This window comes from Phyllostomus discolor, chromosome 3 (genome assembly GCF_004126475.2).
Source record: "Phyllostomus discolor isolate MPI-MPIP mPhyDis1 chromosome 3, mPhyDis1.pri.v3, whole genome shotgun sequence".
NCBI lineage: Eukaryota > Metazoa > Chordata > Mammalia > Chiroptera > Phyllostomidae > Phyllostomus > Phyllostomus discolor.
This window is the reverse complement of record NC_040905.2, coordinates 37,778,414-37,795,772: the sequence shown is the minus strand read 5'-3', so window position 1 is coordinate 37,795,772 and position 17,359 is coordinate 37,778,414. Positions and strand designations below refer to the sequence as shown.

The following is a 17,359-nucleotide window of genomic DNA, read 5'->3' as shown; positions in this document are numbered from 1 at the left end:
AATACACACATTTTTTTCTCACTAACTACAAACTACACACAGGGCAGAATGTTTTGCTTTGCAGCCCTGCAAACTGCATACATTTGGAACTCTGAAAGGTAGAAAATGAAAAAAAAAATTTTGAATCGATAAGACCAAAGTTAAAATTCTCTCCTTCAGCAAAATCCCAATTAAAAGTCAAATCTTATTTTGTTGACAAAAATTAAAGACAGGGATGTAATGTTTACATATAAGGTATAGTGAAAGTACAATCATTTCAAATCAGCTAAAATGCATGGGCTATGAATATAATACTAGTAATAAAATGTTAACAATAGTTTAAGATGGGGAGAACGGACATGTGCACACGGGCAGCCACCCCCACCCCCTCCACCCCCTCACTGAACAGAACCAGGCTCTCCAGCCCACCTGTCAGCACCTTTTCCAACATGAAACTCTAATGTGCCAAACAACCAACACTGGTGGCATGCGACTTGACGCTTTAAAAATTATTATGTTTGAAATGTATTTGTAATAACACCTTTTATTGAATCTACACAATTCACTTCTGAATGTTATAATAAAAGCAGAACTGACAACAGTGTTCAATGGAATCTGTGGGAGACACTTTGGTTGCCTGAATCTGTCTGGTCATCCTCCTCTTCCGTGGCACCAGATGTTTCAGCTGATCCCAGCCCCACTGCCAGCGGCTCAAGAAGCAATCAGATGAACACAAGTCCCCTGGTCAATGATGCCTTCAACAGGAGCATGTTTAACAAACCCTAGCCAATTAGACATGAAGTCTGATGAAATAACTTCTAGGAAAGGTTTTCTTTGATGTTAAATAACAACAAAGACAACAATGACATAAGGAAAAGGATTACTTGCCTGGCACTGTCATCGTCATGAATTGTAATGCCAACAACTACACTGGGACAAGAGAAAATGAGTCCACAAATGAAGTTCCTGTGCTCAGGAGATGGAGCAGAAAGAACCAGGTATTTGAATACTGTGAGGACTCAAATAGCTAATCCTAGAGCCACCCACCCACAGTCGTTCTGTTGTCAGAGATACTAATTCTTTCCTGTTAAAGCCAGTTGACTCTTAGTTGCAGCTGTCAATCCTTGTATATAAATAAATGCCTTATCAAAAATTCATTTCTGTGCTCATGCCCAGAAACAGTCTCCCTCTCCTGATACATCTATTTCCTTCTACTTGAAAATGTACACATTCATTCCTAATGCTTCTCTTTCACCCTGGTAGTTAGTTAGCAAACTCAGAGCTAAATTTTATATGCATAAGCCACAGGTTTCCCAACCAGAGTTTCTTCAAATTCCTTCAACCCTGTGTTAATAGTTTTGGTCAAAAGGAACGTTCTTATGCAAAGCCTGATGTCTTCTATGTCCACTAGATCACATATGAAAGCAACTAACTACGTGTTGTATGAGGGGGCACCCCCCCAAAACCAGTATTTATAAAAAATTGTGTATTTATTCTTATATGTTTAAACTTCAGTCACCTTCAAAGTACTTTCCATTTGATGTAATACAACTATTTTGAGACTTTTTTCCACTGCTCAAAACAGTTTTTGAATTAATCAATTTTAACGCCTTTTAGTGACTCTGCCATTTTTTGTTTCACCTCTTCCACAATAGCAAAACATTTCCCCTTGAGGACTTTTTCATCGGGGAAACAAACAAACAAAAATCTCTTGGGGCAAGACTGGTTGAATAGGGAGGGTGGGGAACGGGGGTCATGCTGGTTTTGTGGTCAAAAACTGCTGAACACACAGCGCAATGTGGGCAGGTGACCTTGTAAATCACCCATCATGCAATGGGCAACCACATTGAGTCTTCAAAAAAAATCCACTGAGGCCAAACACAGCCTCTCACAACAACACGAACTGGCACACTGATGGAGATGGGTTCCTAGAACACTTTCCTCGTGGGGAGAGCCTGTACTACAAGAGGCCAACCCTTTGTATGGCACATACAGGGAATGAGGAGGAATCTAAAGAGGTAAGAGAGAAGGCCAGTAATGTAAATTGAGGGTTAGCATAGAAGAATGCACCGAGTTTATTCTGTAAGAAATTAGGCTTTTAAGAAATGCAGCAGAATGAATCAGAAGAAGAAAACTAGGGAAAGAGGGTCCTCAGAGGAGATCACTGGGACCTATGCAAATTTGGGTAACATACAGGTGATAGTGTCAGAATTAGGGAACCATGGTTTCTTCTTGCGTTCTCTGTTTTACTCTGAAGAACCATCTGGTGGGCCAATGTATCAAGTGAAGGAGGAAAAAACTGCTGTTGGAGCCTAAATTTATGACTTTCTTTACAGCCAGTATGCTTTATACCTCCTAGCTACAAAAACCGCAACTTGAGTCTTTTTCTAATAAATTTTAGTGCCTCTTAAGAGGCATCCTAAAATGCTGACTAAACCCTCTCTTCCTCTTTACTTCCCAAACATTGGCAAGGGGTTGTAAATCTCATTTCCAATTTACTTAAAAACAAAATATTTAAGGAAAAAAGGAAAACCACTAATGACAAGCATAAGACAAATTTCAAACCTCACTAATATACTTTTCTGGCTAAATGAAATAAAATCTCTACTAACTAAAATACAAACATACAAAGAAACCCATGCAAAAAAATGAAACTGGACCACCATATTACACCATACACAAAAATTAGGTCAGAACTGATTAAACATTTGAATGTAAGACATAAGACTTCTAGAAGAAAATGTAGGTGGTAAGTTCCTTGACATTGGTCTTAGTGATGACTTTTTTTAATCTGATCCAAAAGCAAAGGTTAACAAAAGCAAAAATAAACAGAAACATCAAACTAAAAAGCCTCTGCACAGCAAAGAAAATCATCAACAAAATGAAAGGATAACCTACTGAGTTAGAGAAAATATTTGCAAATCATATATCTGAGAAGGTGTTAATATCCAAAATATGTAAGAAATTCATACAACTCAATGGCAAAAAAAATCCAATTTAAAAATGGGCAGATCTAAATAGACATTTGAAGACATACAGATGGCCAACAGGTACATGAAAAGATGTTTAACGTCACTAATCACCCGGGAAATGCAAATCAAAACTACAGTGAGGTATCAACTCATGCCTATTAAAACGGCAATGATCAAAAACACAAGAACTAACAAGTGTTGGTGAGAATGTAGAGAAAAGGAAACCCATGTATACAGCTGATGAGGTTCATTTGGTGCAACCATTATGAAAAACAATATGGAGGCTCCTCAAAAAATTAAAAATAAGACTTCCAGCCAAGATGGAGTTGTAGGTAAACACACAGTGCCTCTTCACACAACCAAAATAAGGATAACAACAATTTAAAAACAAAAAACAACCAGACTGACAGAAAATTGAACTGTATGGAAGTCCAACAACCAAGGAGTTAAAGAAGAAACGTTCACCCAGACCGGTAGGGGGGCGGAGTCCGATGGCAAGGCAGAGGCTGGTCGCGGCACAGCGGTGGCTGGCAGACCCCTGGTGTACCAGGCAGCAGCTGGAGGACCCAGCGAGGTGGCAGATTGTGGATGGGCCTGGCACTCAGGCGGTTGGTGGACCGGGAGGTCCCACACTGGAGCGCAGATAATCCAGGCAAAACTGGGGAGCAAAACAGACCGTGCAACCCAGGGACCCAGCACAGGGAAATAAAGCCTCAAAACATCGACTGAAAACACCTGTGGGGGTTGAGGCGGCAGTGGGAGAAACTCCCAGCCTCACAAGAGAGTTTGTTGGAGAGACCCACAGGGCCCTAGAATGTACGCAAGCCCACCCACACGGAATCAGCACCAGAAAGGCCCAGTTTGCTTGTGGGTAGCGGAGGAAGTGGCTGAAATTCAACAGAGAGCAGAGCAAACGCCATTGTTCCCTCTCCGACCCCGCCCCCAAATACAGCGTCACAACCCAGTGACGTGCGTTGCCCTGCCCTGGGGAACACCTAAGACTCCGTCCCTCAATGTAATAGGTACAACAAGGCAAAAAAAAAAAAAAAAAAAAAAAGACCCAAACAGAAGAACAGATCAAAGCTCCACAGCAAATACAACTGAGTGACTAAGAGACAGCCAACCTATCAGATGCACAGTTCAAAGCACTGGTGATCAGGATGCTCACAGAATTGGTTGAATTTAGTCGCAAATTAGATGAAAAAATGAAGGCTATGATAAGTGAAATGAAGGAAAATGCACAGGGAACCAACATTGATGGGAAGGAAACTGGGACTCAAATCAATGGAGTAGACCAGAAGGAAGAAAGAAGGAAGAAAGAAACATCCAATCAGAAAAGAATGAAGAAACAAGAATTCAAAAAAATGAGGAGAGGCTTAGGAACCTCCAGAACATCTTTAAATGTTCCAACATCTTAATTATAGGGGTACCAGAAGGGGAAGAGGAAGAGCAACAAGTGGAAAAGTTATTTGAACAAATAATAAAGGAGAACTTCCCCAATCTGGCAAAGGAAATAGACTTCCAGGAAGTTCAGGAAGCTCAGAGAGTCCCAAAGAAGTTGGACCTAAGGAGAAATACACCACGGCACATCATAACTACATTACCCAAGATGAAAGATAAGGAGAGAATCCTAGAAGCAGCAAGAGATAAGGAGACAGTAAGCTACAAAGGAGTGCCCATCAGACTATCAGCTGATTTCTCAAAAGAGACCTTGCAGGCAAGAAGGGGCTGGAAAGAAATATTCCAAGTCATGAAAGGCAAGGACCTATATCCCAGATTACTCTATCCAGCAAAGCTTTCATTTAGAATGGAAGGGCAGATAAAGTGCTTCTCAGATAAGGTCAAGTTAAAGGAATTCATCATCACCAAGCCCTTATTATATGAAATGTTAAAGGGACTTATTTAAAAAAAAAAGAAGATAAAAAACATGTACAGTAAAATGACAACACATTCACAATTATTAACAACCATACCTAAAACAAAAACAAACTACGCAAACAACTAGAAGAGGAACAGAACCACAGAAATGGAGATCACATGGAGGGTTAGCAACAGGGGAGGGTTAGCAGCGGGGGAAAAGGTACAGAGAATAAGTAGCATAGATTGTAGGTTGAAAATAGATAGGGGGAGGGTAAGAATAGTATGGGAAACGTAGAAGCTAAAGAACTTACAAGTATGACCCATGGGCATGAACTAAAAGGGGGGAATGTGGGTGGGAGAGGGTGTGCAGGGTGGAGTGGAGTGAAGGGGGCAAAATGGGACAACTGTAAGAGCATAATCAATAAAATATATTAAAAAATGCAAAAAAATTAAAAATAGAACTACGATATAGTCCAGCAATTCCATTTCTGGGTACTTATAAAAAAATAAAGATTGGTTTGTAATCACAGAAGTTTGAGGTTCCTACTTCATCCAAACTCCTATGTTCTCTAAAGTTAAGTTACATGTCAGATACTTCATTTATACATATTTAATAAGATTCAACAACATATACCTGCTTTCTATATTTTTCAACAAAGTATGATTCAAACAGCAATCTTTCCCATTTTCTATAGATGGGAAAACAGGCTCAATACATTACTGAGGAAAACTCAAAGTGGTCTGAAAATCATAAAGCCCTGCTTATCATTGTATGAAATATGCCCTTTATCAACAGTAATAATAAGAAATAAGTTGAGGTAATTCTACTAACTACAAAAGGATACAATGATTGATTTTTTTAAAAAATTTCAGATTAATAGTTATGTAGATATGAGATTTTCAGCATTTGTGATAACATGATTTTAACTGTTCTCTTTAGAACCAGTCAAGTACCACATGACCCTCTAATATCTTAAAGGTGCCAGTGATGCTGAAAACAGGCAAATACGAAAACAGGATGCTGACTCATCCCCTTTTCCCCATGACTTGCCTAGAAGGCAGGGAAGCTTTTTATCTGAAAAACAGAACATACTCTGGAATCTAATGAACAAACTGAACTAACAAGCAACATAGAGACAGACTACAGAGAGCCGGATGACAGCTGGCGGGGGGAGGGGGGCGCACCGGAGATTAGGGGTGCAGGGGTCAAGCAAAAAGGAAAAGGACCAGAGTGTGGTGACGGAGGTGGGGAGAGGATATAAGGAGGATAAGTGATAATGGGAAAAAATACAATAAAAATAAAAAATAAAGTCAGTGGAGTAGAAGAGATTCAAACTTAGCTCTGCTTGATAAAAAAATTACTCAAAACAACTTTAAAAAGAAATTCATATGCTAAAATGCACTTGGATTTAAAAAAAATCAAATCATAAAACGATAATTAGACCAAAGAAGCCCAATTCAGAGTTTTACTATAACAAAATAAATCTGATCTCAAGATTAAACAGTAGATATTACAAGAAAAATAACAAATACTTGCTATATTATTTTTATATAGTGATAGGGAACAAAACTCATGTAGGATATAATTAATTATCCCCCTGCCTGGTTCCGTCTAAGCGCAATTAATTAAATGATCCACCTACTCCTTGTAAGTTCCTGTTTCAGGATCTTCCGTCATGACATCATGCAGGCCCTCCACCGAGATGTTTATAATCCCACAGAATTTATCTTGAATAACACTAGAATACAAGAAGAGGACAACAGGTTAAAGTGGAGTATTTCCACAGGTATTTTCTTTTTTCTAATTATACTCCTGAAGAGAAGTGTATTTCTAAAATACAAAAGAAACTTTCAAACTATTTCTTGCATATAATATTAAAATTTTCTCTTTCACTAGATTATCAGTGTGTTTAACTAGTAGAAGCATAGATTACATAGGAAAGAGATACTTTAATATTATTTAACTGATTATAATAGTCTGGTGTTGATTTCCTGATTAAAAAGGTAAAGATACGCAAATGTTAAAGATTAAAAATCTCTACTCTTTTAAAAAGATATCCAGAAAAATGAAAGACAAGCCACAGACTGGGAAAAAAATATTTGTAAAACATGTATCTGACAAAGGACTTGCATCTAGAATATATAAAAAACTGAAAACTCAGTAAGATAAATAACTCTATTTAAAAATGGGCAAATGTTTAAATAGACACTTCACCAAAGAATATATAGAGATGTCATATCAGCACCTAAAACAATACTCTACATATATCATTAGTTATATGAGAAATGCAAATTAAAACCACACTGAGATTTTAATTAAAAATAAAATTAAGAAGATTGACAATACCAAGTGCTGGCAGGGATGAGAAACAACAGGACCTTCCATACATTGCTGGTAAGAATAAAAAATGGCACATCCATTTTGGGAAACACACTGGCAAATTTTAGGAAGTTAAACACACTCCATACAACCAAGCAATGCAATTCCTAAATATTTACCCAAGACCAAAACAAGTATCTTTGGATCTGTATATGAATATTTATGGTGGTGTTATTCATAAAAATCCGAAACTGCAAATGATCCCAATGTTTATCAATTAGTGAATAGATTAAAAAAACCCCGAAAAACTATGGGACACTTATTTAATGGAATAGCAGCCAGCTGAATAAAAAGAAGCAAAACAGATACATGTAAGAAAAACATTACCCTAAGAAATAAAATACACCCAAAAGGCTACATATTGTAATTGTCATGCAAGACTCTATTTACATGACTTTCTAGAAAGGCAAAATTATTTATTTGATCAGTGGCTGCCAGGCAAAAAACTAAAGGGAACTTTTTGGGGTAATGGGATATTCTATATCTTGAATGTGTTAGCGGTTACACGCTGTGTACATTTGTCAAAACTGTATGCTGGTCCTGGTTAGGTAGCTCAGTTGGTTGGAGTGTCATCCCAATACGCCAAGGTTGTGGGTTTGATTCCCAGTCAAGACACATACAAGAATCAACCAATGAATGCATAAACAAGTGGAACAACAAATTGATGTTCTTTTTCTTTCTCTCCCTTTCTCTCTCTCTCTCGCTTAAAAATGAAAAAGAAAAAAACAACACACACACACACACACACACACACACACACACACACACACACACACAAAACCCCAAACCCAGCATGCTTTAAAGAGGTTTTACTATATGTAAACTATGAGGCCTATCCAAAAAAAACTCGACCATTGTTAATATAATGAGAACAGTTTGTGGACACCCATGCAACCTGGCAGCCAAGGGGAGTGGGCTGGAATGCACATGTGTGAACAATGATGACTTCACTGTACTAGTCAGTGGGGGCAGTAGATACTGTTGAATGAGTATGTGTACCATGTGTCCGTCACATTCAAAATGACTGAATAGAGCAACAAATATGCATCAAATTTTGCTTGAACATTCCTCCACAGAAACTATCCAGATGATTCAGAAGGCTGCAGCTATGGGCAACTGATGATTGGTAACATGTCTGCTCATACATCACATCTCATGCAGTTTTTTGATGAAACATCAAACCACCCAGGTGACTCAGGCCCCTATAACCCAGATTTGGTGCCCGGCAACTTCTGGCTTTTCCCCAAACTAAAATCACCTTCGAAAGGAAAGAGATTTCAGCTCTTCAGTGAGATTCAGGAAAATACGATGGGACAGCTGATGGCGATTGGGTGAACTGTGTGAGGTCTCAAGGTGCCTACTTTGAAAGGGACTGAGGTGTCATTGTCCTATGTGCAATGTTATCTTGTATCTTCTTCAGCAAATTTCTAGTTTTCATATTACCTGATTGGGTACTTTCTGGACAGGCCTCATATACCTTAAAAAACCTGACTTTTAAAAAGTGGGAGTACATACCCCACCCACTGGAACACTAAATTATATTACTTGATTTTAAAACTAACTGAATAAATTATAACTTTTGTCTCCACAGAACTTTATCCCTATCAGGGATATATGGTGTTTCTTATGCTGCATTAACACTCGTAACTAATTTTTAAAATGTTGAGTCAAGTAGTTCCCAACGTCATCACTTTGGGCCACACATTCCTATCTCTGTAAAGTCAAAACTCTTTGTCTATACATTCAAATGTGATCAGATTTTAGAAAACTAAATCACCACACAAGCAAAGAATAACCAGGTGATATCCTTTGAATACATTTCAGTCTGTATATAACACTCTAATGCAGGAGTATATACTCCTAATGTTACTGTATTTCTTTTATATAAGAACGAAAAAATCTCTGAAGAAACATATACACAGTCTACATTATTAGGCCTTATTGAGAAACACCCTGTAATAAAAAATTTATAAAACAAAGTTTTTAATTGAAAATTCAGCTACTCTGCAATCCTACTGAAGTTAATTCATTTTTCTAGGTGTTGGTCTCCTTGTCTGTAAAAACAAAGGCTGGAGTCAGGGACTGCAAACACATGGAGGAAAAGCCATTTCCCTTCTCACCCCCAATCCATCAGAGCATGCTAAGCAGGCAGGGTCTTAGAGCCCTGTTTAACACAGCGGCATTCTGGCCAGCTATCAACCACTGACCGCAGTTAAGTTAAAACAGACAAAAGCCCTCCCAACTACAGCTTCCAAGGCTCTTCACAGTGCTTTCTGTAACACTGTTTAGGAAGAATCCACTCAGATAGCTGCCTTTTCTACTCGCATCACATCAAGCATCAAAAAAGTTCACAAGAAATCAGTGTAATTTCTGACTACTGTGTATATGCTCAAAAGACAGATTATGAATTTTCCTAACAGATACCTGGCGACCTGAGAGTGACCATGTTCTGCTGCACGGGTGGGCGTTAACTGCAAGGGAGTGTATTAGAGAGAGAAGAATGGTGAAATTGGACAACCAGCTCATTTGATTATTGGTTTTACTTCAAATTGTCATACTGATCAATGTTGGTGCTACCAGGACAGGCACACGTGTTACTGAGAAGGTAGTAAGTTATATCTTTGCTACATGTAATTATGAAAAAGTAGTTAGCAATATGCTGAATTAATAAATAATACAGTTCTAGCGCCTTAGGCCTCAATTCTGACATGAGCATTCACAAGACATAGCCTTCGAGGCTGAGAACAGGTTTTGATAAATCAGACTGCAGCAGAGATAAAATAAACTTTACACAAGCCTTGCCAAAAGCAGTAACTTCACTCCTTTCTCAAAAATGATGAGATTGTTTAGATGACACTGGTGGAACCAGAATAAACCTTGAAAAGTCCTAAGAAAACTCTAAGAGCTCAGAAACTTGAGATGTACTGAAAGCCAAAATATAGAATGAAAGATTGACCAAAAAAAGGTGTTAAAAATTAAGATAAAGAACGAATAATGATATTCACAAAAGCAGATTGGACACAAGCTGGAGGACACTGTTCCAACCTCTGCTCAGCCTGCTCATGCTGTCCTGGCCCCTGCTTATTCAGGCTCGGAAAGCTCAGTGAGTAATATGACCCCTGAACTTCACCCTCTCGCTTCCTGCCTCTGCCTCCAGCTGAACTTCTAGCTCTACCAAGTGACCCGCTTGAACAGACGAGTGTCTTGTGAAGGTAAAGGAAGAGAGGGGAGGCAACCTCAGTCAGTCGGTAGGTCAGTAACTCTCGCCACTGGAATGTGACGTGCTGCACAGAAAAGGGCACACGAGGCAGAGATCTATCTAGCTGGAGTTTGGGGGGGTGGGGAGGGTGAAGTCCAGTAGACTGGAAAAACTGTGCCCACCCCAGAGTTCCTATTAAGTGTCAGTGGGGATGAAGCACAGACTTGAAGTTCAAAATAAGGGAGGATGACTACAGCCCAAAATGGAAAGGTATGAAAGCTGGCTTTGATGGGAAGAATTGATTCTATACAGAAAAGAAGGACTAAAGAAAATGAGTAGAAAGGAAATAGCCACATTCTGGGATGGGTAAAAGGAGAAGTTATATAATGATTATCTTCAGAGAATTCAAGTTCAAAAAGCACTCAAAAGGATGCACCTCAATTACCACATTACGCAGTTTGGAAAAAGTAACACCCAAATATTAGGGATAACAAAAAGCCACAAAAGGTTTGTACTTTCCTGGCATATGGAACGCATATTTAAAGAAAGTAGTAGCAAGAAGTTATATATTCTTTTTCTCTATTTGTAAGTATCTTAAAAATGTTCCATCTAAATGTGTAAATGTAACATTTTAAAATAAAGGCTTTAAAATCTATTTCTTTCAAACAGTATTCATTATGAAGTGCTGAATATTAAGCTTTCACTTAACTTATTCACAATACTCCAAAACTTGTCTTTTACAAATTAAGAATCAATCTTGTATTTTAAAATATTCTGAACAAAATGCTTTAAACTGTGATTAGACATTTAAAATAAAACAGTCAAAAGAGAGCTATAAACCCTCAGAGGAATAAAAGAATATAGGTTTGGACAAAAAAAGAGGAAATGATAAGAGGCATGTACTTAGATAATCTCATATAAGCTCTCTCTTCAAATACAAAAAGCAGGAACTAGGTATTACTTTCTGAGTTTTCCTTTTTTTAACAAAAAACACCCCAAATAATTTGTATGTGTTACTGGAGTTATGAGAAACACTTTATTAGATTAATTCTCAGTGTGTCACCATCTAACTGTTCTCTCACGTATATTCCTTGACACCTGGGGTCAGGTATAATGTGGGGAAGTGAAGGTAGACAGAGAAAGCATGTTATTCAGGTCTTAACCCCTCGCACCGGTACCAATTGACCAAGAAGTGACTAACCAGGACATAGCAATCTAGAGTCCTGAAAAGATTAGCTGAACTCCTCACAAGCTTCTATAGTACAGTTAAAAACAAAACAAAATAAAACAAAACACTCTAGAGGTAAACAAAACGACGTGGTTACTGAACATTACTGCCAAAGCTTTACGTCTTAGTGGTGGTCCCTTGAGCAGACTTCAAAAAGACTGGCTCATGCAGTAATAATAAGTATGAGGTGTGGTTATTCCAGGACACCAATTAATTTATAAAGAAAGAAGTTATTGGAGTAAAAGGTCATATTTGCCAGGCCAACCCTACCCGATGAATAGGTCACCAGAGTTACGTTCATTCATTTCAGTTAACATTTGATGAGACCATACAATGTGTCTGCCAGCATTGCAGGCCCTGGGGATACTGAGATAGCCACCCTCAGGAAACTCAGAAACTAAAGGAAGTTTAAAGTCTAGTGCACATAATTTTGTGTGCACACAGGAAAGTGTGTTGTACTTTTGAATGTTACCTGTTCAATGATTTACAGGAAAAAAACTGAGAAAAATTGTGTTGCAAACTCAGGAGCTCATCATGAACTAAAAGTCTGCAGGAACGACAAGAAATTAAACAACAAATGAGATTTTCCTTTTTTTTTGTTTTAAATCAAGTTACGGTATTCTGAATAGTTAACTGCCATTTGCAGTTTCACAGGTATTTCTGACTCGCCACCCTGCACTTTCACCTGGATGGTGCTAACGAAGCACTGGAAAATCCTAACTCTCTAGTTTGCATCCCTGGCCCCAAGGGACCTGATCATTCTACCTCCACTCAAGATCTTAGAATTTTCAAGTTAACTCATATTTCATTGATCGTGTTAGGAGATGCTCCTCCTAAACAAGCCCCAATTTTGATATAAACTTACTTTCATGTCACAGTGCTAAACGGGATCCACCTGATCTGTTTCTTTTTAACTGAGGGCTCCAAGTATGCGAATGGATGCTCTCTATTCCAGTCTCTTACATTCCATCCTTTCTCCTTACTCTGAGAACTTTCAAGGGCTATCAAGAACCTCAGCAATTTCTATTGAATCCACCTCTCCCAAGGTTCATTGCAATACTCTTCCTTTCACTACTTTCAAGCAGTTAAGTCAGCACCTCCTGATACAACAGTTCCTGACACCTGTATCTGCTTAATCCCTATCTGCTCCTCCAAGGTTCTTCCTCCATTTTACTCACACATCCTCAGTGAAGCCTTCCCTGCCCACTCTTGAACCTACTGTAATTGAGCACTCTGTCCTTTGAATTTCTAGTAGTGTAAAACCTCTGCAATAGTCTTTTGGCATGCAACTCATGTTGCATCGTCAATACCACCTTTTCCTAAAGTCCTTTAAGTTTTCATGCCTGCTGTCCCTAAGACTGTAAGTAACTTGCGGCAGAACCCACAGGTTATATTTACGTGTTTATTGTGCATAATGTGAACACTCAATAAATAATCATGGGAGTTAAGGACCCCTAAAGCTTTTTTACTTCATTTTTACTTCATTTTAAATTACAAGCATGGAGAGCTAAGTTGCAGATACTGTATTACGACTTATTACTCTACACTAGACACGAGGCAGAACATGGAAGAGAAGGCAGCTGTGTGGGAACCTATTTCTGAAACAGTCACTTGAGAAGATACAAGGAGAGTTTAACCCCAAGGATGAAAGAGGAGAATGAAAGTAAAAGAGCTGAAGGAAGTAAATCCAAAGGGGAAACGGTGTTAATGAGCACAACATCTCCGTCCTTTTTCTTGCCACCAACTCTTTTCCTTTTTTTATTTTACAGACTTGGCTGATACGTTTATGCATGCAGGCGCAAGTTACAAATAGACTAAAGAAAGAAGATAGGCCTTTTCAAAGATCTGCTAGCTTTGTTTTTCAATTATGTGTTTTCGAGTATGTGGTAAGTCATGTTACACATATACAAAGATTAAATAAATAGGTGAAAACATGGAAAACTGTACTCAGCAAAGACCAACTCATCACCGAAAACAATTCCACGTAGTTTTCAGTAAACTTTTTAGTCAAATGTTCATGAGTAAAATTATAGTTCTTAATTTTGACTTAGTTCCTAAAGGTATGATGTTTTAAGGTGTTTCCTGGGTATGTAAAAGTATCTGTAAAGTATATGAATTGCAGAACTTTATGAAAAGTGTTTTTTTCCTTGCTTTAAAAAAATATGTACTTAAAAATCAATCCATCTTCCTTGTGTTCATTCACCAACTTAAAAAACCATGCAAACTTAAAACTATTTGACCTTTTGTACCATTGCAAACCCAACCACAAGTATTCAGAAAACAAAATGCCTTTAGAAAGAAAAAAAAATTAATCGCCAAGGGCACAAATAAATGAAATATTCTATATCTCATTTAGTTAACCTAAATAGTAAACATTAGATGAAACGGGAAGTTTAGCTTCTTTCTTCCTTCCCAATTTTTATTAGCATTTTGCTAGTGAGCATTTTACATTTCCATTTTTATATAACTGAGCCATCGTCATAGGGCATATGTGCCTGAAATCTCTTCTCTGTGACGGATTCACCTATCTGCACCACACCTTCATCCCCTTGGACAGAGAAGGAGAGCAGGAATGCAGAAACAGAGAAACTTTTCAGTTACCTTTTTCAAACAGCTTCATAATATAAATTGCTCATTCACAGTTTTTCATAGTTGCAGGCCCAAGAGAAAAATAAATCACTTTAAATTTTTTCAGATCTAACCAGACAACATTTATACTATTTGTATACCACAATTAATATTTGAAGTTATTTTCACATTGTTATATCTTAAATACAGGTGGTCAGTCAAATTATGATAATTTAAGAATAAAAAGTTTTTAAGCACTAAAAGCCACAACCAAATAAAATACTCTCATAGCTATACTCTTCTGCTTATGTGGTTTACCAGGATGCAGCAAAGAGAAACGGTTTATTCAAAGGAAATGGCAAAAGAAACAGCCTTGATTTATCAGTCTTACTACAAGATTTCTATGACATCAGAGGCTGCAAAGTGGTGACATTTACACTAAAATTAGTTTGTTTTTTCCCCCTCTAGACATTTTCCAGGACCAAGACTGCAAATACTTTTGTCACTTAAATGGAAACATATCCTTTCTACACAGGCATTCTCTGCATGGTCATGGAAAAATTTATTAATAAATCTAGATCCCCTGAAAAATATGAGCAAGGAAATGGAATAAAAAAATTCATAGTGGAAATTCACTAAGTATTTTAAAATAAAACTTGCATTTTTTACACCCAACAATGATCTTTACAAAGGCTTTTATATTATAAAACCATTCTACTAAATAACTTCCAGTGTACATACACAAGGGGAAAAATGCCATTAAGACAATACAAAATAACTGCAATGATCTCTACAAGAAGCTGCGACTGATGTGCTTTACACATTGCTGAATGAAGACATACTATGACACCATTAAAAAAGGAGATGATCAGTGACAGTACAGAACTATTTGGAAAAGACATTTGGCTGAAACAGAACCAATCAATGCTTGTTTTGGATGATTACAGAAGTCACCTGACAGACTGATTCTTGTTTTGTAAAAAGGAATGCAAAAGAATTTACTAAAGATTTGGTAATTATGGGGCTGAGGTATAACCTCACCACTGTATATGTTGGACATTGCCGAAAACAAAGCTGTGCAATAAATAATTACAAAGTAATCATGAATATATACCTTCAGGACAATTTTTTTTAAGCTGACTGTGCTAATGCCATTCCACTTACATGAAATGGTTCTTGTGGCCTGGAGCTACGTTCCTGGGAAGAGCTGCATGCCACAAAGCTCAGACCAAAATGAAAATAATGTGCTAGGAAAACCGTGTTATAGGATCAAAAGGGGACTTGGTTAACAATAAACATGCTGACGTCAAAAATTTATATGAAGCATTTGAATAAAACTATCATGAAAAAAAATGAGAAAAATCTCCCTAGAGTAATATTTTACTTTATTTTAGAGTATGTCCATGCAATTACACTAACAACTTAATACAGTAGAAATCTGACGTATAATGAATTCAAGCTGACCAAAAAACTTACATATATTTTTCTTATGGGGAAAATTTATAGTTAAACCTGCCTGTGCAGGTTCAACGCCAAATTCCACCTCAACACTGCTAGCACATACGATGACCCCTGGGAGTCTGGAAACCCCAAGTACATCTGCATCCTTCTCATCCTCTCTTGGCAGTCTCACAGGCAACCCAAGCTTAAGATAATCTAACACCAAACTTGTGAGTGCATCCCCCACAAAAACAGAGAAACCAAACCAAAACAAAATCAAAGCCAGGTTCTCTTCCAGTTGTCCTTATCTGAAGAAAGAGTAATTCTATCTAGCTAGTGACTCCAGCCAGAAACCTGGCATTCAGTCTTGACCTTTGTTCTCAGGTACTCTTCCAACCCCCAATTCATCGTCACACTGTCACATTTATCTCTGAATTTCTGCTTGTCTCTATCTCTGTAACGGACACTGTGCACAAGTCAAATCTGACTCCAGTTTGTACCACTTGCATAACTCCCAAATAGAGACACTTCCACTCCCGGCTTCCTCCAATTCATTTTCTGCAGAGCAGACCAGAGTGCTCTTTTGCAAGGTCTTACCAGGTCTCCCTTGCCTTTTTTTAAAAAATATTTTATTTATATTTAGAGAGGGAAGGGAGGGAGAAAGAGAGAGAGAGAGAGAAACATCAATGTGCGGTTGCTGGGGGCTGTGGCCTGCAACCCAGGCATGTGCCCTGACTGGGAATCGAACCTGCTATGCTTTGGTTCGCAGTCCAAGCTCAATCCACTGAGCTACGCCAGCCAGGGCTCCCTTGCTTTTTAAAGCAAGAATTTACCTTCGATAACTTCCCGTTACACTTAAAACTTCAAATTTCTAAGCATAGCTTACTCAGCCCTGTTTGACCTGGTTGCTGCCTACCTCTCTCTTATATTTAACTTTTCATACTACTCTCCAGCTATACCAGTTTTCTTTTTGACAATTTCTAGCCTCGCAGCTTTAATTGCAGAATTTCGCCTGCTAGTTAAGTCTGCTGCCTCAATTTCCTTGGTTAGTTGTATTTAGAGTAAGGAGTATGATCCTATAATGGAAAAAAAACTCAGGTTCTCCTTCCCAAGTAGGAAAAAAACCCTGTTCTGTTCTCCCCTACTGTGTTTCTCTCCTGTGAGCCTCCTTACTACCCACACATGCTTTACTTCTGGTCACTGAATGTGTGTGTGGGGGGAGGGGCTCTCCGCAGCAAGCAATTCTGTGACGCCAGGGGGATATCCTACAATTTAGCTCATTTCTAACATTACGTGGAGACAGTGTCAGATCCCACGGTTAAGGGCTCAGTCCCACAAGATGGCTCCCCCACTACCGTCCACTTCAGATGCCTGTCGCAAGCCCAGGTGTATCACCTGTGCTTCTGACCAACTGGCAAATCAGAGGTTCCAATGACACCCTCCTTGAGTTCAATTAATTTGCTAGAGCGGCTCACAGAACTCAAAGAAACACACTTACCAGCGTATTAAAGGATATTAATGAAGACACAGATAAAGATATACATAGGACAAGGTCTGGGAGGATCAGAAGGGCAGACTATTTTGTATTATCTCACAGGTGCCTATTCTAGAAGAATAGAAAACAATGCTTAAGGAGGCTTTCACAGATGAATAAATATAAGGAGTTTTAAAAGTGAGAATATGAAATTATACTAGAATATAAAAAATTTTGCTCCAAGGAATCTCAAACAAAA

General features: G+C 38.2%; 1 protein-coding gene across 3 annotated transcripts in view; it reads right to left on the bottom strand.

Moving 5' to 3' along the window:
- Positions 1 to 17,359, bottom strand: part of IPO11 (importin 11) — a 184,072-nt gene that overhangs the window by 19,043 nt on the left and 147,670 nt on the right. For all 3 annotated transcript variants that reach the window (XM_028508702.2, XM_036020322.1, XM_036020323.1), the window contains exon 28: positions 6,455 to 6,550. In XM_028508702.2, coding sequence (XP_028364503.1) covers positions 6,455 to 6,550 — 96 coding nt within the window. The remainder of the gene's footprint in view (positions 1 to 6,454; positions 6,551 to 17,359) is intronic.